This window comes from Engraulis encrasicolus, chromosome 16 (genome assembly GCF_034702125.1).
Source record: "Engraulis encrasicolus isolate BLACKSEA-1 chromosome 16, IST_EnEncr_1.0, whole genome shotgun sequence".
NCBI lineage: Eukaryota > Metazoa > Chordata > Actinopteri > Clupeiformes > Engraulidae > Engraulis > Engraulis encrasicolus.
Window position 1 is genome coordinate 14,042,892 of NC_085872.1, and position 25,005 is coordinate 14,067,896.

General features: G+C 41.7%; 1 protein-coding gene across 2 annotated transcripts; it reads right to left on the reverse strand.

Annotated features, from left to right (window-relative positions):
* Positions 1-1,596: 1,596 nt before the first annotated feature.
* vps4b (vacuolar protein sorting 4 homolog B) lies at positions 1,597-23,852 on the reverse strand. Of its 2 annotated transcripts, XM_063218738.1 has the most exons (13): positions 23,738-23,852; positions 22,919-23,030; positions 21,036-21,136; positions 18,600-18,711; positions 16,345-16,495; positions 13,682-13,743; positions 11,330-11,449; positions 9,877-10,033; positions 8,788-8,936; positions 7,314-7,395; positions 5,028-5,247; positions 4,441-4,581; positions 1,597-3,719 (listed from the first exon to the last, which is right to left on the reverse strand). In XM_063218738.1, exons 1-13 carry the CDS (start codon positions 23,756-23,758, stop codon positions 3,618-3,620), a joined length of 1,530 nt encoding a protein of 509 aa, XP_063074808.1. In that variant the 5' UTR covers positions 23,759-23,852; the 3' UTR covers positions 1,597-3,617. The 2 variants fall into 2 exon arrangements, with proteins under 2 accessions (XP_063074808.1, XP_063074809.1); XM_063218739.1 differs by lacking the exons at positions 21,036-21,136; positions 22,919-23,030; positions 23,738-23,852 and adding an exon at positions 19,947-20,426.
* Between the last annotated feature and the right edge of the window lie 1,153 nt (positions 23,853-25,005).

Below are 25,005 nucleotides of genomic sequence, written 5' to 3' on the forward strand. Positions count from 1 at the left end.
GGATGTGGTGTACTATGGCAGTGCAGACTCAGTATTGTCAGTAGAGCAACAATTTATTCACCACAGACTTTAAAAGTCTGTAATCTATCAGGTGTTCTGTTTTATGACAGAAGTATGGACAAAATTCCCTGACAACACACAGTAAACGCCTCATTATTTAAGTCTTCAAGGACAAAAACACACTATTCCGTGAATAAAATGTGCTGTTTGTTTATTCATTTCTTTAAAAAAAAAGGCCTGTTCATTGAAATATCTTTGAAGCGATTATTTTGTGATCCTCACAATCTTTACACCTAACTTCTTATGAGTGTGTTATTGAAGGACCCTTCTTCTTTGTCGAATGTCTGTTCAGAATGAGGTTTGTTTTCTCCTCCAAGTTAATAGCAGGATAATCCCTCAGCCCTTTGAGATCTGTGAACTGATGATTGTCCAGATGCCTCCTTAAAATAGTAGGTACACAAAGCCACACCAATTATTTGCACATTTAAAGCACTCTAGTATGAGGGTTCCATTCTTCAGCCCGAACCTCTTGGCAGACACAAAATCTTTCTATTATTTCTGGACTGAGGAGAGTTTAGCATCCTCATTATCTCAGTTTCTTGCAGTCCGCAGTCCAGAACTGAGAGATGCTTGAAAGAGATCTTTGTTTTTGAAGATTAGCATTTTCTGCTTCATCAGTTTAATGTGAATGGCAGCTCAGGCGTTCACTGGCTTGTCAATGCTATACTAGTCCACCTTTGCCCCGGTGTCCAATAGGTATGATTGTAGTAGATATGACTTCTGTGGGCAGTCCATGGGACCACAGTCCCATCTCTTTCACACATGATCAATGAGATGATTTGGCCTGCCTGGTTTTACACAGAGATGATGGGGACACCAGTTTTACTGCCTATAATACATATCACACAATGGCAAGTCTCTGCATGTCCACATGTCCACTTTATCCTCCTTCTAAATGCACATTTTAGTCTGATAGATCACTGGTTGTTTCAAGAATTAACTATTTTTCCCATATTAGTAATCATCACTATCACTTCCAAAAACTTTCCCAAACATATCTGCAGTGTTTTTACTTTTATGTGACAGGGTTACCAAACTTTAATTTCTCAGTTGACAATAAATCATTCCAGTAGAATAGCGTCAGACATAAAACTCAAAGAAAATAGTTCTTTTCGATCATTTTCTCCTTCACCATATAGTTTCTCCCCTTACAGCCACTAGAGTGCAGTAGAGTGTCAATCACTATACTGATGCTTGGTGATGCACCCTATTATCTCTTGCATTCTTGTGTCAACAATAATTTAACTGAATCATGGGTGTGGGGACACTAGCCTGTTATCAATTTTCAAATCTCTTCGAGACTTGGTTTGACCAAACACATAACAATTAAGTTCTCCCCAAACAGCATGGTTGACTCGCCTCTCTATGTTTTCTATTGGTTGACATGGTGTCCGACAAAGTGGGTGGAGTTCCTGATTTTTCAGGAGATCAGAAACGATATTTGCATTGCTCTTGGCCTGACTAGAAGCAACGCAGAGGGTGTGGCCTGGCAAGGGGGACACAACACATGAAGCAATAAATTAAGAAAATGACACATTTCAGGCTTATATTTTTTATTTACATGGTTATGCATAACAAACAAGTCCTTAAAGTTTTGATGTGGATGATCTTTAATTATTAAATAATAATACATAAATTCATATTCTTATTATACTCAAATAGTATATTGATTCCTTTATAAAAGACCAACCCATATCCACCTGGAGTTCTACTATTTAATAAAGCTGAACTTCTCTGGAAAACCCAAACACCCCGAGTGCATAGGAGTACAGGTGTATACAATTGTTTGTAGAGTAAATGGTTTACATGAAATGTGCAAATACCTCTCTGAACTGTTCCATATACATCTATGTCTACTACACTGCACATTATGTAGGCAGGTGTCCATGTTTAAAATCACAGAAAAAGACACAAATAAACAAAAAGTAAACAATAAAAACATACAGGAAACAGATTTGTAGAAGGCACATTGTGTGCTGTAGTAGCCATTGACCGGCCCACAGACATCTTAATGAGTGGCCAGTCACACTGCGCTCCTTAAATGACCCAGGATGGTTCAGGCCAAACATCTTCTAGTAGAGTAAGATACTTCAAGTGCATGTCCTGGATCCATGTGATGTCAGGTGAACACCCCTTTCGGAGACCTTCGGTTAGGAGACCTTGGGGGTCTTACAGTGGAGATTGAATGGAGTTCCCTTGGCACTGAAGATGGCGGTAACGCACATCTCATGCAAGCAGTCACCAAACAAAACAGAAAGACAAGAAGGAGAGGAGTACGGCCCCTTAGGAGACCAAACTTGAGCACACTCCTTTGCCTTGGGTGGGCGGAGTTTGGGTCATCTTAGTCTAATAGAAGATGTTTGGTGTAGGCCCTGAGCCAAAGCACTGACACGACACACTCAACATCAGCCCTGTAGTCTTCAAATCAGAAAGGCCTCATATCGCACTCGTTATGGTAGTTCGGTTCTTTTTTTTTCTTTACAGAGGATAAAAATAGTACGATATACCTGAACAGATATGCAACAACGACATGCCACTCTTCCCCCAGGAAACAAATGCAGGATTCTTTGTGTGAGTGAGAAGTGGTACTCTGCATTGCTTGCAGCATTGAACCCCCAGATGATGCTATTCCCAGATTCCCCACTACAAACGTTGACTTGAAGGGAGTACATCCTCCTCCTGATTTCGCATTTCCCACCTCATGGGCACACTGGAGAGCCTTTACATGAATATGTAATCTGTCCAAAACGTATTGTTTCAGAGATTTTGAAGGGTAGGATTTTTTCCTCCCACTGCCTTGAGGTCTTTCTTTCTGAAAATTGGTTTACAAACAAAAGGGGAAATACACATCCTATGGGACAACATTCCAGACAAAACAATAGTCCGATTACGAATTCCAAATAGAAGTAGAAGGTCAGACCTGTGTTCAGGTCTGAGAATTGAGCCCTCAACCAAAGTCTGCTAACGGCTCTCCAGTGTGCGCCCTGGCGGTGCATGAATGGCCATGAGCTAAAGTGAAACACCTGCTGATGATTTTCAGATGACCAGGGGAAATGGCAACTCTGTTGTCACTCACGTAAGGCAAACCTAGTTTTCTTTAAGATGGCAAAGGAAGGAAACCAGAGCGAAAAAACACATTCACCAGAGAGGAGGGAGGCGCTGCAGAGGCACAATGGGCTGAACACTAGCAGCTGCATGGACCAGGGCAGAGACTGAACTCCTGTGGGCCGTGCAGTAATATCAAGGGGGCCTATTACAATTATACATAGTATAGTCTTATTCCCATATGGCCTACTACAGAACGCATCCCCCACCAGGTCTTCTTTAGAAAAGGGCCCTGATCCAGATCATCAAATGGGTGAATAGTGATCGTGACAGCGAGGAGGAGGAGGAAGTAGGAGGACAGCGATGGACATAGAGAGGGAGAAGGAGAGAGGGGAAGAGAGAGAGGCAGAGAAAGAGAGGGAGAGAGACATGGGGAGAACAGAGAACAAGGTACGAAAAGACTTTACAATCCTGATCCGTTTTGCTTTGGTTTTGGCAGAAACAGCTTGTTTTTAACCCTCTTGTCCAAAGTCTTCTGTGAACTTCTTGAGCTTCTCCAGGTCCTGCTCGTTCACTGTGGGTTTCGTGTTTGACAGGGACCTCAGCATATCAGGCTGAAAAAAAGGAGACCGAACACACATCCGGATTAGACTTTGAAGAACTTGACATGTTCAGTCAAACAGCTGATGACTATATTCCTGTCCGTGTGCCCCACTAACAGTGATATGAGATGTTCTGCCTAGAGATAAAAATAGCCATCATTAGCCATCACTAGTAGTGCATGCACATGTCACGCATGCACAAACAACGATCTCCAATGTCACTGATGAAGTTGCTTCCCCTAGAGCAGGGGAGGGGAACCTTTCTCATTCACGGGGCCACTTAAAATTCATCATCTTAAAAGTCCTCCGAGCGCTGCACTATGAACACGAACCAGGATTTCCCCCTGCAATAAAAGGCCTATATTGAAGGCAGACACTTTTAAAACAGACACCACATTCTCTAGGTCCCCTGAATATAACTTAATTGTATAGCAAATGTAATGTCTGAGATTCCTTTACAAAATGTCATTGCATGTGAAGCTGCATATGACGTGATGGTGCTTCCAAGCTTCAAATCATTATCACTATTATTTTTTTAAAATGATTAGTAGCCTCTTTGTAACCTATTCTACTTATAAACAGCCATCAAAAAGATGCATTTAAAACATTGTGGCATGTATCGAAACATAGGTCAAAAATCGTGATACGAATCAAATGGTGAGTTGAGTGTATCGTTTCAGCCCTACAGCAGACTATTCCCTACATGCTGTGCATTGTGGGCGGGTTCTCTCACCATAGAGACTATAGGTTCCAGAAGCTTCTCCCCGGGCACGTCCATCCAGGTCATCTCCACCGCTTGAGGGTCACCGGGTGAACATGGGGTCAGGAGATCATCCACAAGCATGTTGGGATTGTCCCTTGAGGGTCCCCGTACCTTCAAAATGCACACAGGCATACATTTTTTTTAATCACCAACCAAAATGGTTAGAAGATGTTAATCTTACAAGCCAAACAAACACTCACTAACGGGTCAACGTGGCTAGCAAGTACTGTATGCTTTTCTACCAGCCAAACGGAATTTTCACCAGCATTTTTTCTGGTTGGTGTGAATTTAGAGCCCTGCTATTGGACAATATCTGGTTCAGTTGCACACATGTTACGTACAAGTTGAAGGTAAAAGCTCGCACATCCAAGCGTCTGACTTGGGAGCAGGACCAATAAATAGTCAGATAAAAAAGGAGAGCAAAGTCCGCTACAACCAGGATTTAATGCTCCCAATTATTTTTTTTATTTTTCCGTGACGTTTCGGGCAGAACCCTTCTTCAAACGTCACACATGTTAGGTGAAAACACAACCCATCCTCCTTCCTCGGACACCTACCCGCTTGAAGTGTGTGGCCGACTGAACCTTTCGCACCGGCTGCATGAGGGCGTCGCGCACGATGACGCTGATGTCGGCGCCGGAGTAGCCGTCCGTCTTCTTGCCCAGGCCGACAAAGTCTCCGTCGCTGAGGCTGTTGGGTGTGGCGCCCAGGTGCAGCTTAAACATGAAGGAGCGCGCGTGCTCCTCAGGCAGAGGGATGTAAATTCGCTTTTCAAAACTGCATGGGAACAGACACGACATGTTATTTGACATACCAATTGTCAAAAAGAGAAAAACACGCACATTCGTCTCAAAAAGAATGGGTGCAGGACTAGCAAAAATACCATGACAACTGAAAGAGGGCATGCTGCCCGAAAAGTCACATTAAAATAAGAGCAACGGGAGCTTGATGTCACAGACTTCTTATTTGATAAACCAATAATGGAAAATACATTGGCAGCAACATCAAGCTATTGCTGTTTGACTGTGCTTTTCAAAATCATAGAATTGAATACATACTGCACTAGGCAATTCTTGATGTGCAGGACTGAAATACCAGTCTGACCATCAACATTTGAAATGGCTTTGAGTACCAAGAAAAGCGCTACATAAATCTGATCATCTTCATCTGACATTGTCATGAAATTCTCCTTTTAAGCACAACATGTAGAGATGTTCTGACTAAGGATAGACCGATATATATATCGGTATCGGGCCGATATTTGCATATTTTAAGTGTATCGGTATCGGCCGATACGCGTGTGGTTTTGGCCGATACGCAATATTTATTATTTTATGTCATTCAGGTTTTTTTAAAAGCACCAAGACACTTTTTTATTACTTGATTGTTAGACATTACTTGATTGTTAGAGTGGGTGTTTAAATGTTAGAAGTTCTACGTCAATTTGATAAAGTTAAAGGAATATTTATTTTTAACTTGAGACCTGGAATATTTGCAATTTTTTAACCTTTTTTTAAACCCATATCGGCCCCAAATATCGGGTATCGGAAATCGGGTATCGGCCAAGGGTGATGGAAAAAAAAAACGGTATCGCATCGGCCATTAAAAAACCTGTATCGGTCGACCCCTAGTTCTGACTAGAACACATTTGTTTGTACCAATGCATCACACTAGTACATAGTATTCGCTAATGCCACAGCCAAGCCCCCAAGAAGAAAAAAAGCTATATGTTTAAACTGCGTATACAAACTCCATCGCTTTAGCTGAGTTAACCCATTGTGTCCTGGAGCGACATATATGCTGCATTAAGGATCTTGAGATTTGAGCTGTTTTATTAAAAATGTGGGTATGTTAGAGCTGAATGAACACATTCTAGTGCAAAATGAAGGTTCTAGCTTTTACATGCAACTTATTCTATGTTTTTTATGTGCTTCGGAGGTATTCGGAGATATTTAGGCTTTAATAGGGAGAAAGCACGTTTTCCCAAAAAGGGCTTAGGCGAAAATGGTTAAAGTATGCAAGCTGACTGGCCTTTACCCTGTCATGATGACTTCATCTGACGGACACAATGTGCCCCACACACATACACCCATTCATGACTCATTCCCCAGCTCCACTCCCACCCCAGAGACAGAAAAACACCTAAGCTACACACATGTCCTGGAAAAAAGAGAAGCAGAAAAACCTGTCTTGCCCCTCCATCCTTTCAGGTGTCTACAAAAAACAGCTTACACAGAGACACTGGAAGCAAGCAGCATGGGCTCACAGAGTTCATGAGTATGTAAAATACTGCTCTGTCATTTAGAACATTGTGCGTAAGAATGTCAAGAAGTTGTCATAGCAATGTTACCACAGACTTGGACTTGAACAACGAAGAAACTTTTTAGACAAGAAAAAGCTTTTGTTCACTAGCTGGCCCGGGACAAAAAACAAGACTTATTTCAATGAAGTACTTGAGTATACTACACTGTCTGCAAAATGACAGAGCACATCCAATTTTCAGATGCAAATGCATCCAAATGAGCAGCTCACTTCCTTCCCTTCTTCAGTGTGTGACCTTGACAAGACTACACTAGTTGGAGTAGGCCAAAAGATGTGTGGTCAGACAATCAGTCCGCTTAAATACAACTGGTGATAGAGATCAACGGCCTTGCTTTAGCACTACACACAAATGACAAACATTACCTTTGATATACATGACTGAGGTACAGTTGTACCTCACTTAATACTAATAATAATGAAGTTGTCTATACAGTTCTTTTCAAGACCTTCAAAGATGTTTTGAAACCTCAAACTGAAATCATCCATTCAGCATCCCCATTTAACATTGTGAAATGACTTGCCGTCTTCTGATGGCCGAGTCTAGAGTCCAAGGGATGTTGGTTGCCCCCAGCACAAGGATTCCTTCGTTGTCGTTCCCGACTCCTGTGAAAACATATCATCCCATTACACCAAGTCAGGAGAGGCCAGGGCCACACTAAAGCCTATACACACCACCTATTATGGCTTGGTACCAATTTCATAGCACCAAGGAGAGTAGAGTAGTACAGAGGGTCTGGCATGGCCGAACTGATAAACAATTACTGTTGGAATTTGAAATGTGCAACTGAGTTCACCCAATCGCTTATGTTTGGCTGTGACATGTAAACGGCTCGTAGTATGTAATGAGTCTCAACGCCCCCCTCCCCTTAGGAAGCTGTGGTGAGACTGTGGGGAAACGTCATGGACAGGTATTGGCCACACACTTTCCACTGCCAGTATGCAAAATGGGTTCATGGGTATCCTACTATAAGGAACATTTGCAAGCACACAACTGTTCCAATTACTCACATGACGAGATACAATTACAATGTATGGATATTAACATCCAGGACTCACCACTATAAAAACGTTATTACAATTGTTGCCAATTGTAGAAGTAGTACAGCTCTCTGCCTTTAAAGAACATTTCACCAGCAACAACCATTTGACCAAAATCAGCTATTATGTGGCTAGGGACCATATCACTAAGAATGAGGATGTGTGTAGCAGGAGGGATTCTGCTCACAACGTGCATGTGGCACAACAACCACATTTTAATCCAATACAAAGCCAAGCCTGTTGCACACTGTGGCACACGAACAAAATCAAATGAAATGTTACATTCTAACAATTCTGTCTTGACCCACCCACAATCAAAAAATGTGTCTGGACTCTTTACCGCAAGAATGTCGTTAATCACTATGAATCCATGCATTGTAGTCACATCTCTCTTATATACAGAACATCGCTAAGAACATTGTAGTAGCTGAGTTTTGAATGCCATCAAAGCAGTCTAGATATTAACATGCAGCACTGTATCCCTTGGGTACAGTCAATGCAGAAATAGCCAAGAGGTAGACAAAGGAAAAGCCTACATACTGTATGTCAAGCATATGCACTTATCCAATACAATACACTACAATGCCTTCAGCACGACAACAATCTGCCAATGTGGAAACTTGGACATTGCAACAAATGCCTCGCACAGCACAACTCAAACAAAAAACAGACAAAACAAACCAGAATCAGGCATTATAATGTGGCACACTAATACACACCACATCACACACTCACACCACATTGTCCATGTTTTAATGTGTGTGATTGTTTGATAGCTTGATAGCTTCCTGTCCAGGGACCACGGATGCAAATTAGCTTTGTAGTCAACTCTGGTACTGGAACTGTCTTGGACATGGCCCGTCAAATAAACCACTAAACTAAACAAAACTAAACTAAACTAAACTAAACTAAACTAAACCGCACAACACACACACACACAGAGAGTGCTTCCCTCACCTTGCATCTGAACCAGAAACTCTGTCTTGATCCTGCGGGCGGCCTCACTTTCGTTCTCACTTCTGGAGCCACACAGCGAGTCGATCTCATCGATGAAGATGATGGAGGGCTTGTGCTCCCTGGCCATACTGAAAAGGCTCTTCACCAACCTTTATGCAGTGAGAAAACAAACAGAAACAAACACAAATCTTATTACTCAGATATCAGAACAAAAAAAACCCCAAAAGCATTTTTACTTTGCTTTAGCAATCTCCACTGAATGACTTGTCGATCTGATTTCTGTTGACTATGATTCCTTTTCCAGCCTTGCTAATCTACTGCATGTGCAACATGAACCAACTTATGCCGGATGCTGCGCAGTGCAACATTGACCCTCGCACCTGGAGCTGCATGCTGCAACCAAATTGTTCCACGTGTTCCCTATTTAAACAGCCTTGCATGACTAGTTAACCGATCCAAAAGTAGTTTCACCAAATGGCATGTGGCGATCGACACATTGATATCTTCACTCCTAGTTCCCCTTTTCCCCCTGTGAGAAGGGGAGGGGGAAAGGGAACTAGGAGTGAAGATATCAATGCGTCGAAGTCGAAGTGGTCCGAATGTGTTACTACACCTTTAATTACAGTGCCATTTCTTTATCTAGATAGAAAATCGCCACATTTCATTTGGTGTAACTACTTTTGGATCGGTTAACTGATCATGCAAGGGTGTTTAAATAGGGAACGCGTGGAACAATTTGGTTACTTCTAACCTAAAGCACCCAATGCTCCCCAAGGCTAAGCTGAGCCAAGCTAATGCTAACGAGTTGGTGCTGCGGGCATTGATGACTGGGTCCGCAAAGACGAGACAGGTCGGCATGAAGTCGTCACAGGTCAGAAAAGAACATGCTTTATTATTGAAACACGGTGGACTGTTCCTTTAAAAGGAATAATCACATGCACCCCTTCTACTTAGAGAAAAATCTTTAGAGCACTCATTATTTTTTCCCTTTTGCCATAGTTTAAAAGATTCCTGAAGACACTTGACCCAGCCGCCCCTGCAGAAAGTGGTAGTCTACTGCTGATGAATTGAGCAACTACCGGTACTCACTTTTCACTCTCCCCCAACCACTTGGACACCAGATCTGAGGAGGAGATGGAGAAGAACGTGGAGTTGTTGGCCTCTGTGGCCACAGCTTTGGCTAGGTAGGACTTTCCAGTTCCAGGGGGCCCGAAAAGAAGAATACCCCTCCAAGGAGTCCTTTTGCCTGAGGAGAAAGAAGAAATCTTGGATCAGGAAAACAAGGTTTTTGATATTGACTAAAAATGATCAAGACATCTAATAACTTCTGTTATAACATTTAATAAAAATGGAATAGTTCCATATGTGTTAGTTTCCTACACTGCCTGATTCTAAGAATACTAGGAAAAGTTAGTGCTAAGTTCCTCTTTCAGCAATTAGAGCCACATAGCAAGGTAGTTAAGGGGATAACCAGCTAATTTGCTAGTGTAACGGAGGCTAACTAGCACAGAGTTGGCGTGGAACGTTGGTAAACCTCCCTCCGATAGCCTCATACAGTCTTGTGCCGTTGGGCCAGGAGACTAGTCTCTAGGCCCAGCGGTATCGTACTGTGTCTCCCATTGCCGGACCGTTGTAGTTGACGAGATTGTATGTTCAATCCCCGAGGGGGGTGAACAGGTGCAAGATGAGCTCCGTCACAGTGGTGCCGCTGACCCGGGATGGGAGTGAGGTTTAAGGGGGAGAGTGTAACGGAGGCTAACTAGCACAGAGTTGGCGTGGAACGTTGGTAAACCTCCCTCCGATAGCCTCATACAGTCTCGTGCCGTTGGGCCGGGAGACTAATCTCTTGGCCCAGCGGTATCGTACTGTGTCTCCCATTGCCGGACCGTTGTAGTTGACGAGATCGCACGTTCGATCCCCGAGGGGGGTGAACAGGTGCAAGATGAGCTCCATCACACTAGTCATATTGGAACATAAGAGGGTAAGACTAAAGTCATTGTAGAAAACCTCAAAATCATTGTTCTGATCTTGGACTGCCAAGGATGACAACCACACAACTGGCTAATGCCCATGTAATATACTTTTAAGTTGATGACAAGTCAACTCTTCATGACAACCAACAGTTTCTTGCTGCAACACGTGTAACACAAAGCGGTGCACACCCTCGCAAACATGCAAAATACGCGTGAAGGTAATGGAAGACTAAAGTTTGTAAATTACAAAGAAGTGTCCCTCACTACAGCCAATAATAAATGTGATTTGAGAGGGTTTCCCTTTAATTAAGCGCTATAAATCTTCAGGACTGGCATAACTGCTGAACCTAATAAATAGGTTTACTAAACTTCAAATTTGCAAGATTTTTGTGCATGAGCTCTAGAATTAACATTTAGAAGATTAACACACGACCAGGGTGCGACTTTTAATCGCACTTTAATATACTGTAATTCCATTGATATTGCTTAAAATCTGAAACATATCCCCCCTTCTGGTTTTCCGACAAATCCGCACCCGGAACACAACATATACATTTCATATTTCCTACCTGTGAAGAGGTGTGGGAACTTGATTGGCAGAATGACTGCCTCTTTGAGGGCCTCCTTGGCACCTTCCAATCCAGCCACATCATTCCACTTAACGTTGGGTTTCTCCATGACAATTGCACCTGTGTCCAAAAACCCCCCCAAAACAAACAAGCAAAAATATCTGAATTAGTAAAGGTCTGTGAAAATGTCTCACTGGAGGAATTGTGGATAAAACATATTTTTTTCCAACTATAGCCCTAAGACATGAACAACACTGTTTTCCATTTTTTCCATTTGTCATCGTTCGGTGTTGTCATCAGCCTGGCACATCTATGGACTATAATGTGTTATCGATGAAATACAGTGTTATGTGTACAAATTGAGTGTCAATCAAAGTTCAGCAAATGGAAATATTTCAAACAGGTGTGATGTTCATCATGGTGTCAGTCAAAAGTTTTTAAAAACCCTAAAAAAAACAACTGGCTGCTGAGAAAACAAGAGACCCAGATTACCAATATTTTACTACAGAAGCTAATATTTGATAAATGGCATACATACTTTTTTTTTTATTTTTTTTTTAAAATATGAGCAAGTAATTATCATGGTAACATCAGAGCCAGTTTATTGTATGCTAGAGTGTCTCGGACAATGTAGGCAGGAGGTTATGCTATCAAACCATGGATACACCAAACAGCATTTTCAGACAGCTCAGGTGAAGCCGTTCATATGGACCAGCCTTAAGGAAAAACACCAGAAGGTTTTACTCTATCTGTGTTGGTTTGGCATCATTCTGCAAGAGAACCTCAGTCTTGGTTTGACATCATGCTGCAAGAGAACCTCCGTCTAGCTTCTGATTCTAGTGACAGCACCTCCAGAACATTGTGTCACTGCACGAAGGCATTGAGATTGATTTTCAGAGTGTCACCTTCTAGCCAACAAAATCAACCCTTCCACAATCAACTCTACTTTTCTACGCAGGTATCCCATCCAATTGCTAACTTTTTTATCGCCATTAATATGCCCGTTGTGCTACTGTGTGAAAATCACCCTTTGTAACTAGGTTTCTCTAAAGCCCCCATACTCAAATAGCGGCCCGCGGGGCATGTATCTGTGTCCCTCGAATAATTCTTAAGTTTTGCCCAACTGGAATTTTTGCCTGTGGCATTTAATCAACATTGCATCAAATGAGCCGTTTTCTTGTTGACAAAACCTGATGTTCTCCTCTTTGCTGGGTCCATATTATTGCAGCTACACTTGTAAATTCTCATTATGCATGTTAGGACTGCATAAACAAAGTAATCAAAGTAACATAAGCAACATTTGAGCTTTGTTTGAAAAGTGTTATCTTCAGGCTTATTGGTTTCTCACTAAGAAATAAATCTTTATGAATGCAGTCTGCAAATCTAGGCTAAAAATACTGAAGGGTGGCAATGAGATCAAGGATGGCACGTCACCCCACACTGCTCCAGGAAAATGTAGGCCCTGTTTGAGAGAAAATGTCTCCCCTCCTGCCAATGGAAACTAAATATCTGCTGTGTGTGTGAGTGTGTGTGTTTTGTGCTTACAAAGGCCTTTGATTTTGTCATGTGTTGTTCTCCCCCTTATTTTTTTTCATAAAATGCTATTATGGCAGATGTCCGGGGTGGGGGGTGATGGTGGGCCCTCGGGGACTTTTAATTGAGTAACCCTGCTCTAAAGCATCATTGCTAACCAGTTAGCAACTTAGTAGGTTTCCGATGGGAAATTGCATTGCAACCAATGCTGTCGAGAAACATACCCCAGAGTTCATTCTATGCAGTTCAGACAGTCACTAACCAGCAACTTCTCAGAAAACTTCAACATGGGAGACAGACTTGTACCAAGTGAGTAAAACACCAGCAGCCCCACTATAGGCCGCTAGCTCAGTCAGTACCATATGGGGTGTCCAGTCAGTACCATATGTGTATGGGGTGTCCAGACGGGAGGAAGGTTACTAATGTTCTATTCTTAGCAGCAGTAGCCGGTAAACTTTGCACCAGCATACTTGTTCATCATGTTCACACCGCCATGCGTGCAACAGTATACGGTAGCCTTCATGTGAATAAAAGTGTGCTAAAATACATACATATATTCAGGGTGCGATTTGTCGAAAAATCAGAGGGGGGGATGTGTTTACGATTTTAAGCAATATCAATGGAATTTCATAAAACTGTGATTAACATTATATAGAAAAAATGGCGATATCAAAACCAGAGGGGGGGACAATCCCCCCCCCCCATTGCCCCTACAAATCGCACCCTGCATACATTATGTTGCTCCACACTTTTTGTCAAAGCCCAGGAAGACATCACATGTTGTAAACTGTTAATAAATAAGTGAAGACCATGACTTACCCTGTAGTTGGTTCTGAAACTTTTTCTTCTCAGGGTCATCACCCCCCTCATCACTGTCATTCCTGTATCATTAACACAAGTGGCAAATAAACACATCCAGTTTGTAGCGTCTTCATTAGACAAGATTTTCATACGGAAGTATACTGTAAATCTACATAGATGTAAACATACTGTACTAGACTGCGTTTTGCAGAGAAAATGCTGTATAGTATTGTATGCTTGCTGCTCATGCATGTGATTTTGTGAAAAGAGTAATAGAAGTGTCATAAATGAATGAACGTCAAACATCAACTCTTAAGGTTGTTAGATTCCGACTACTTGGAATGTATCAGATTCTGAACATTGCCTGACCTTACCTTAGTAATCATTCTAAGTGAGGTAAGGGAATACAATAGTTTCCCTAATATTGATCTTAGCATAGATGGTGCTACAAAACATGGCACAGCAGGGATTAAAGCAAAAAAAAGTAATCTGACTGAACTTTTTTACCGGTTAGGCACCCGATCGAGTATCACTCCGTAACCCTACGAAAACCAATGTAGCCAGGCTCTGCCCTCATGACGAAACATACATGCAAGGAATGGTGCCAGAGCCAGCGGCATAGGCAGACGGGGCAGTCGCCTAGAGCAGAATAGGCCTATGTCTTGAGGGCGCCAGTAATACCAAAAAGTGCCAAAAAATCAGAACTTCAACCAACATAAATCTTTACACTTCACATGAACAATGAATATTCATTATACACTCAGTAGACCTATATAGACTCAGTATGAGTGTACCTGTAGGTACTAGATCAGATGTGCTCAATCAGGTGTAGGCCTACAATGCTATGTTTACAGATGCCAATTTCTAAATACAAAAAAAAGGAAAGAGGGCGGGCAGGCCTAGGCCGCTCACCAGATTGACTAGAACTGGCCGAGAATGGAGGGATAATGGATACTATATCAGACTGCAAAGATTGAACTGAAATTTGGGGCATGTTTTGGTTATTTCCTCTTATTTCTACCCATTGTTTATGAATTGTTCACAACATCATGCAGAATGGATTCACAATGAATGCTGCTTCAAAATGGTAGCTGATCTCACAGAATTATTGACTTGGAATTGCAATGTGTTGATACAGTGAGTGATCCCATTGTGGGTTTTTTTGTTGTAGTAGTAGGCTATATTTTGTCTTTCACATTAGAATGGGCAAACACTGTTCTGGTGAAAGCACTGGTGCGCATTGCTTGCAGTTGTATTTCTGACATTTAAAAAGCCCTGATCATAGCAATCAGAGGGAGAAAACTAGCTTTAATTATTTGTATGTTTTTCACCCTTCGGCCTTTTTCAGTATTCATCCTGTTACAAATAACTTGTTGACGTTTACAAACAGGGTGCGGTATGTCTACCTCTGTGTTCTACCGTTTTGAAAACTACTGGCTACTTTTTTGCTTCTCGATGTGCGGTGCCAAGCACACGCTTACCATTGATTTAAAAAACGTGTTCTACAAGCTGACAGGACGCAGCAGACACGACAGTCACAGACATACGTCTATCGTTTACAAAAGTAACACACTTTCCCAAGCTTGTCGCGCAGCTTTCCACTCGAATCAAGGCAAATCACCCACCCATCAGTCCTGAGTGCGCAGTGCGCAAATAGGCTAACTGAACTCACGAAACGCATAGTCCGAGAAGATGGGCACAGACGTTGAGCCACTCAAAAACAAGCGCACACACAACTGTTGCTGCTGCACACTATTCCAGTTAGCAGAAATAGCGTCACACAGTAACCAGCCTGGAAAGTGAAACAAACGTCGAAACGGCATTTATCGACCATGAGTCCACCCATCAGAACACTGCTTCCCAGAACAAGACGTGGCATAAATTGGCTCTGCCAGGGATAGCCTATCCTTGACCCAAATGCAACCCATTTTTAACTTATTTCTTGAATATATATATCGGAAACAAAGTTAATCTGCTATGAGTACAGATGAGACTGTGAATTATCCGTTGTCAAAAAGACAACTAGCTCTACACGCAGCCAGTCAAACGCGCTAAACTTTGAGGATGAAACAGCATGGGTAGGCGATCCTAGTTAGCTGCCATAGTCGTCCCATTGGGCTATGAAAAATGCTAGTAAGAGTCACAATGCTTAAAAGGCAAACCCTTCATGAAAAGGACATCATACGCAGTCGAAGTAAACTATTCATTTTTTTTCTAAATATCTGCCACGGCAGGTGCAATGATATGGAAACGTCACTGCACTTTATACATTGTATTACAATTATTTTCTTTTCTGCCATCAGCAACAATTTTGGCTATTTATTTTTTTAATCTCTCGCGTTGCGCTGCCACAGAATTGTTGACCGCTCGTGTACTTTTTTTTTGGAACACGGAAGAACAGGGGATGACCCAAAACTAGGCTACTGATGAGTGAATGTTGTATCACATACATCCGTAGGCCTACACCAAACACACCTCTCGTCCCCTTCTCATGACCAGGAGTGCTCTCGATTTGAGTTCAGTTGGAAAGTAAAAATGGTAAATTAATTGACATAAATTATACGGACGGAAATCCGTCCAAACAAAAATCCAGTTGACGGAAATCCGTCGTAGCGACGGAAAACTTAAATCCCTGGGCACAGGCACACATGCAGCACGCGCACACACACACCCCTACTCACCCTTTTTCATCAGACTGATGAGACTCTTTGACTGGCTTGGCCGGCTTGGCCTCTTTCTTTTTTAGATACTCCTTCAGTTTTTCCGCACGGTCCAGGTATTCAGCACACTTTGCCCTGATGCTCTGTTTGGCCTTATCCCCCTGAGCCTCATCTGTCCAAAATCAATGATCATTCATTAATACAATGCTTCAACACAATCCTCTCTCACATCAATACAATGCGGCAACACAATCATCTCTCACATCATGAAGTTTTTGATCCATTACCATTTGTATATTTGCTAATGTGACCTGTTTATTGTCCATGGGGTATGGGGTTGTGTGCTGATCTGTATCCTGTGTGCTGAGTTCTCTTGCAATGTATATTATGTGAGTGATTCTCTAATTCGCCTACACTTTTAAGTCTGTGGATTTTATTTGGCAATTCCACTAACTATTAACTGCATCCAATGATGTTTTGGACATTAGAAAACATTTATCTTTCATATAATACAGAAAGTGTAGACATAGCATTATTTCCCTCAGCAAGAATGAATATTTAATACTGGTTTTGGGCGTTTTCATGCCGTCCTGTTTTCCAAATGTCAGATTCAATCTTCATATTAGCATGTAAAGAAACTTGTTTTGCCCAAGACGATTGCAAATGTTGATTCACAGTAATCATCACAATATGACAAAACTGTCAGAAAGACCACTGTCCTTTCCATTATACATGAAATTTGCCATTTTGTGTGTGTCCACGAAAACTGTGTTAACCGTGTCACGGTCTGAAACCTCATCCATGAATCAGTAATGGTTTGGTGTTAGGCCACACGAATAACATCACGTGATGTCATAACCTCTTTGGCAGGATACGGGAAGACTTTTTGGTAAATTTTGAGCTCCATCCTTCCATAATTTAATCCATTCTTTTTCATGTTCTCATAGCGGGAAAATTGCCTGTCAACTGTGTTATCAACATATTCATAAGAATCTGAATTAGAAATCACATGTAGAAAAACACAGATAAAGCATACAGATACATGAATTGATTAAGGTGTTGTGGTGGAACTTCTGAGGTCCTCAGTTAGCACAACACCATAAAAATGGCTGAAATGTCAACGGTGTTACCGTCAATGGTGTTACAATTAAGTATGACAGTCAGGGTTGCCAGATGAGGCTGATGATTTCCAGCCCAAAAAATGATCAAAATCCGCCCTAAAAACCCGCCCAATTCTATTGATTTATATGGCAGTGGGAAGGTTTTTCTGATAGATGCCATTTTTACCCGCACACGGCCATCCTAAGCAGCCCAACTGGGCGGGAACCAGCCCAATCTGGCAACACTGATGACAGTTGAGGAGGAGTATGTTTTTGCCAATTTATATCCATATTGACAGACAAACAAACAAAATAATTTGTGTTCTAGGGAGATGGGTTTGTCTGCTCTGTTTTTTTCTCCTAAAAAAGTGCCGACTTGTTCCCCTGCACTGTTGACCGTAACACAGTTGAGTAACACGGTTGACTGTTTTGAAAGTGTTTTTGCGCTTTTGATCCCTTATGTGTTGGAAAAATCCTATGAACATACACTAGGGATTATCTCTGGAGAAGGAAGTCTTGTGTAAGGAGGGTGACTATATTCAAATCAGACGTTACAGGGATTTATGATGAAAAATGTGTCAGTCTGTATCACAGTGAATCATAAAATCCTACTTGTGAAGCACAACAATCACATTTTCTATATCAGTTGCAGAGGTTAATGACAACATTATTGTTAAGGGACATAAGCACTTTCAAACATATATTGTTTCAACTCTGTAGTATTTTTATATATGTTTGAAATGACATAGTATTTGTCCATAACACTGTTGACAAAATAATTAAGCAAATGTTCGCTTTCATTAGAGTATTTATCAAATGATTTAAGATTAAGCTTGGCAATTTGTTTGTTTGGAAACTTAAATATATACACTATGTAAACATCTAGATCATTTAGTTGAAAAAAAATACTGATAATTGACATTTTGCTTTTGCCAAAAGCGTAGGGGAATCGTAGAATCACTCATGTGTGTATCCAGCATTATGTGCAAGCTGCCAGACATCTGAATTTCCTTCAGGATAAAATCAAGGAACTAAGCTGCACAGAGGGCTCAATAATCAGCCTCATCCTTGCATGTGTCTAATCTATCTGCCATGCAGTTACACAAATACACAAACGTTTCTACACGTCTTCATCACAGGTGAAATCACAGCATGCAGAGGTTCCAAGAAACTTACATTTGACTACATGCAGGAAGTACTGAACGGCATGCTGGTACAGACGCAAGGCCTCTTCATAGTTCTGGGCTTTATCCTCCTGAGCTGCCTTGCTGGCGAGATCTATTGCTTTCTGAGAAGGACAAGGAAAAGAATGATCAGTGCTCCTGTAAAGGGGAGGCTGATGTGTTGTCAATAACCCAATCAATCAATCAATCAATCAATCAATCAATCAACCTTTGACACGTCCTGCCTTCTCAAACAGTACGATTGCCTTGATTTCCACAAGATGGTTGAATTTCATTAACCGTGGTGGTGACCCTACAGACTTTAAAAAACAGTGTGCTCCATTCTTATATGACGTGCCAAGAAAAGAATAGGCACATCTGTCGGATCCAAATGGGAGGTGTCTAGTAAATGGATGGTAAATAGACAGCATTGATATAGTGCCTTCCCACTCCTTCGAGCACTCAAAGTGCCTCACATTCACACACTGGTGATAATGGCTGCCATGCAGGGTACCACCCTGCCACCCGGAGCAATTTGGGATTAAGTATCTTGCTCAAAGACATATCGATGGGGTCAGGCAGAGCGGGGCTCGAACCTGCAGCCTTCTGACTGCCGGACGCCTCCTATCACCACCGCCCCAGTGCCTCGTGTGAGTGCCATTAGATTTCACTGTTTTCGGAGGAAATGTTACTTTCAGGGTGAATTTAAATGGCCATACAGCAGTTGTCCACGTCGCATGTTTTTCTGTCTTGGGAGTTATTAGCTGTGCTACCTTTTACAAATGCTCCTGACAGGAATGCTTCAAATCAGCTCAGTTCATTGAACGCAATCCTATTCCGTGCATGTTGGCGTTGTGACCAAGGTAATCATCCACAACTGTTCGTTTTTGAACTTCTGACTTTCGTTGACAGTCACAACAAACGCTGTCACCTATTATCTCCGCTTCTGCAACAATATTACGCATTCGCAATTGATAATGAAATAACATTTGACAAGTTGAACGGTCGAAATAATGTACAAGTACTTTTACTGGAAAGTAAATCAAACCGTTGATCAAGTGCAAATTGTGTTGAATATCAATGCGATTGCTGTTGTGAATAATTGTTGGTAGAGGCTAGCTAAACACACTGACAAAAACACTGACATGCTAATATGTCAGCAGCTAACCACTAACACTGCTAAACGGGTAGATTACGGTGTTTCTCGATTAATCACACTGTTATACTTAAATGTATCAGTCTGGACTATCGATTATACACTTTAATACAAATGTAAATGACAGGAAAATGATCAGTGGCCAAGTGAAACGCCACCTCCCTTGCTATGTAGCGTACAAGCTAACATGCTACACTAACTTACCTGTAAGTTATTGTTGGCAGCCATGAGGGCTGATTTGTGATGAAAACTTACAATATAAAGGTAAATAACGACACCACTACTTTATGAGATAGTTAATCCAACGAATCTACTCGGAGACATTCGATTCCAATTCGAGCTATGTTGTCCTGAAGTTTCTCCTGAAATCGTTGGATAATAGTGAAGTGAAAACTTCCGCATTAAAATGTCGAATGTCACTTCCGCCTGCAATGTTCATGTGAGACACATTTTCGTGACGTCACCAACAAACCATACAACATTCTTTTTCTTGTGATCTTGTGTAGCTTACAGGCGTTCCTAAAATAAAGACTAACCTGTAAATTAATCTGACCCATTGACATCAGTGTGTGTTTGTTAACCTGTTCTGTAACGTCAATGTCTGGCTGAAAAAAGCATACCATGCCTAGGTGTTCAGTAGGCCTCAATGACGTAGCCCTTCTGGTTTCAAGAGGCGTAGGCCCATACAAATGAAATCAAAATGTTGCAGGCAAGAATTGTACATACTCTGAACAGATTTTTTCTTGGCATGAAAGCAATAGGTCAAAGTATGCTACATCAAGACATTCAGGATAAAAAAACAACACACGTCAAAGATGAAATTCAAACAACACTCAATAGCCTGTTGGTGGATAATTCAATATGAGCAATGTGCACTTTAATAGGCCTACACCAAATGTAACATTAAATTAAAGGTACACTGTGTTAGATTTTTAGTAGTTTATTTCCAGAATTCATGCTACCCATTCACTAATGTTACCCTTTTCATGAATACTGACCACCACCATCAAATTTTAAGTATTCATTATGACTGGTAAAATTGCACTTTTCATACATGAAAAGGGGGATCTTCTCCATGGTCCGCCATTTTGAATTTCCAGAAATAGCCATTTTTAGCTGCAAAAATGACGGTACTTGGTTCATACCAGAAAATATTGATTTATTACTTTATAAACCTTCATGAAAAGATCAAGTTTCAATGAGCAGCATAGTTGCAGTACCCTTTTTGACCATTTCCTGCACAGTGTACCTTTAAGTTTTAAATCTACTGTTGTAACTGCTTATGGTTAGGACCTGTTTATTATCTAGATATTCCTGGAGTTCCTCCACTCTGTCCAAATATTGCTTGCACTTGTCTCTGATCTTTTGGTTGCCTTCTTTGCCCTGTGGCTCACCTGCAGGAGGAAAAAAAACCACAGAAAACCATGAGAGCAGGGTGAAAGATTAAGCACTGGTTCATTCTGTCATTGTGATTATCATGCCTGGATTAACATGGCCTGGGGCCCTACATGGCCTGGGGCCCTGAAGCCCCCCATAGAAGGCAAATTTTGTGACAAAATTACATAAACAGTGTCGTAATTACAAGCTAGGAAGGATAACATGTTTACCAACTGTACTGAACACAACAGATACATTTTTCAATATTGCATCTTGTCACAATTCTGCAATTTTTCACTTTTTGCCAACTGGTGGGCCCCCTCCTAGGCTGCAGCCATATCTAGCCTGTGCATTAAACCAGCGCTGGTGATTATACTCCACCACACACAGTGTACACTGCCTTTTCTGCTTAACTAAGTATAGAGCGCAGCAGGGCTGGACCGGCCATGTGGCATACTGTAGCGGGCATTTCCCAGTGAGTCAGTTCTGCGCCGCTCAATTTTGAGGGGCCCCTTTAAGCCAAAGGTTCCTTTTTCTCCCCCAGTGCAGCCCTGGAGGGCAGCATGACAGGTAACCCCTGGGGATCATTGGAGATGGGAGATGGGATGGTCATGGTACCCCAATCACAGGGGACAATGGCAGTGAGCTATTGTAAATGGATGCCAACTAGCAGAGTTCAGCAAATGTACCTCCTGAAGCTTCATGAGATGTGTGGTATGAGCTTAAGTATTGGCATAGACCTGTAGCTCAGTGGTATCCAGAAGTGAAAATAGACAGGTGCACACAGGTACTTAGCACCAGTATAACATTTACATCTAATGTGCAGTACTGGTAAGAGAATAGGTTTACTGCTGCCAAAAACCTGCACTTTTGAGAAAAGTAAGGTCTGCGATTTAACCCCATTAGACACGACATTATAAATTAGCTGTTACCAGAATGGCAATGACCAAATCGTAATATATTACTAAAGGCCCAGTGCACTGTCATAGTAGTGTAGTACTATAGTAGTTAACTTTCAATGTCTATTACAGCGGGCCACAGCAGGTACGGTGTGCATTAAGGGCTACGTAGAAAACACATTCAACCACACTATGCCATTTGAGAAAGTGTCCTGAAGAGACACCCGAAATAGTCATGCAGCGATATACCTAGATCTCTAGTTCAAATGCTTATTTTGCTTGTTTATTGTTTGTTTGCAGGTGGGGCGGTAGCACTGGTAAGAAATTAAAACTACTTTCACCCCTGGTGGTATCATACCTGCTACCATGCCAGAGGGTTGCCAAAGGGTTGCGAGTTCGAGCCACTAATGGTGGGCTACATAGGATGACCTCGGTTGCACTAGCCTGATTTGACCATATCCTCAGAATGTCATTTGTACAGAGGATCTGGATTGGAGTGGCCACATTGTGACACAATGACTGGTGGGAGCTGTGAAGTCTGTTGGTATTTGAAATGTGTGATTTTAGCCAATTACTATGTTTGGCTGTGACACACAATCTGCTCATATGTAGTGAGAGCCCCCTCCCTTGTCCCACTCCATTTAATACTCAGTTTTCTGGGAACAACAATGATATTCTTCTAGAGGACTCAGCAGACATAACCAGGAGGAAAATGTAAATTGACTAGAACTTATGGATGGCAAGGGACTAGGGACTCAGCACTGGTCATTCATTCACTCCTCGCACCCACTTGTGAGTCTCAGGAATCAAACCATCAACCATCACGCTGAACACATTAGACTTCACCCATTAATCCTGTCCCAAAAGAGATGATCACACAAACTACATTAAATTACTTACTTTTCACTACATGGAGTAAATACCTCACTGCATGCTGGTATGACTTAATGGCCTCTTCAAAGTTTCCAGCGTCATCCTCCTGAGAAGCCTTGTTTGCTACAGCTATTCCTTTCTGAAATGATCGTGATTTTAACCAAAATTAGGTCAAGACTCAAATCTGAAAAGGTCTAACTGTAACCTAGTTTCCAATTTACATAACAGAAAAGCCCAAGTGCTTAAAAAACATCCACGCATTATTACATGTCAAGTACAACTTCATATTTGTAAGACACCATGTTGTTTAGACAATGCATCAGTAAAACTGGTTAAGTTTAACAAATAAAATGTAGGCATTTAAAAACTTCTGCTGATGGAGAAGGTCTGATGAAGGAAGAATGACAAACATATTCCACGTGGATTCGAACAGTTTACATTGACAACCAAAACAATGCCGCTTCTCAGATGCGCAGATGCTCCTCTTCACACAAGAAACCGTGAAGAAACAGTGAAACAGCATCTCAGGACATAAGAACATAACACTGCCCCGGTTTCAACAAGTATTAGTTCTTTTTACGCGTGTTATTACGCATCATATCCATGTTTGTAAATGAAAGCTAACATCACGTTCACTGCAATAATAGTGCTCTGTCTGACTTAACTTGGCTTATTGAACTATTGTACACTATTACAGACAACAGTACATGTAGCGAATATAGCCAAACCAAGTACGTTTGAGGCATCGCCTTCCTTTGGAACGAGCAGTTTACACAACCATATTGTTTGTCAGGTTTCAAGAGATGTAAAAGAATTGGGAATAAGACGTCAGTATAGTTAGCTTACCTGTAAGTTTGTTGGCTCCATGACTGCCAGCGCTGTCAGTCTAGGGCAGGCTACGTAATTCTAACCATGAGATTCAGTTTCATTTGTGTTTGGCGTTCCCCTTCATTCCTGATGGAAACGAGGACAAGGAAGTCGTGCGTACGCCAATCGTCGGTGGCAGTGGATGACGAATACTTTCTCTGCTGTTTTCCAAATTACAGAGATGTTCGTCTGCTTTATGTTGTTTATTTGTGTGACATTTCATGGGAATTCGAGTTGAGCGATTGTTTTTGGGACGACAAGTAAAACCCCCTTTAGGCAGATGTGGGTGTAGGCACTGATACATTGTTGACCTAGGTGTTGCAGTTTGATACAAGTGAAGAACAATTAGTAGGTTAAATACAACATAAAAGAGACAACCCGCATGTAAGTCTTATGCTAGCCACGCCGCTGGTCAGTGGAGACGGCACTTTCATAATTTAATACCAAAATGCATTAACTCTGCCAGTCAGAGCGTTGGCGAATGGTTGGAATTTGTGTGATTGAAACCTTATTCAGCATATTGACGTTTTGTTGAAGCTTGGTGTTGGCATTGCCATGTTGTTGTTTGATCAGAAAAATACATCTGTGACTCAACGTGGGTGGACCAAACAGAAGAACAAAAGTAGCCTACTTCTACTAAAGGGACTTTGCACAAACACACCCCAATCAATAGCCAGACTGTCCAGAGAAGCTTTTCTGGACATGTGCAGCCAGGGGCAGGGTTATATATGAACTTTTTTTCCACCAATTTGGCTAGTAGATATCGAATTTTAGCCAAACATACAGTCATCATGAGACAAAGTGTATAGTAAGATTTCTCTTCTACCAGCTAAACTGAATTTTCACCAGTATTTGGCCAGTTGGCAGGTATTAAATTAGAGTCCTGTATGCAGAGGTAAAATAAAGGCATCGTGACCCTCTGCAAAAAAAATGGCCTTGGGCCCTACGTTGGGAAGAATGAGATGGTGTGACCTATCCCCCCAGGACAGATGACCCCAGAGATCAGTATTCTGAAGTATTAACTATGGCAGTGGTTTTCAAAGTGGGGGACGGGGACCCCTGGGGGCCAACGGCAGGTTGGAAGTAGAGCAAATAATGATAATAATTTGTTAATGTACAGAAGAAAACCCCCCAAAAAACCTGAACATTATTCCATTAGATATCTGCATTAATACTCTATTTCATCTCTGAATTCGGTATTTTATAACTCCCAATGGGGCACAGGACACACAGGCCGAGACTATGGC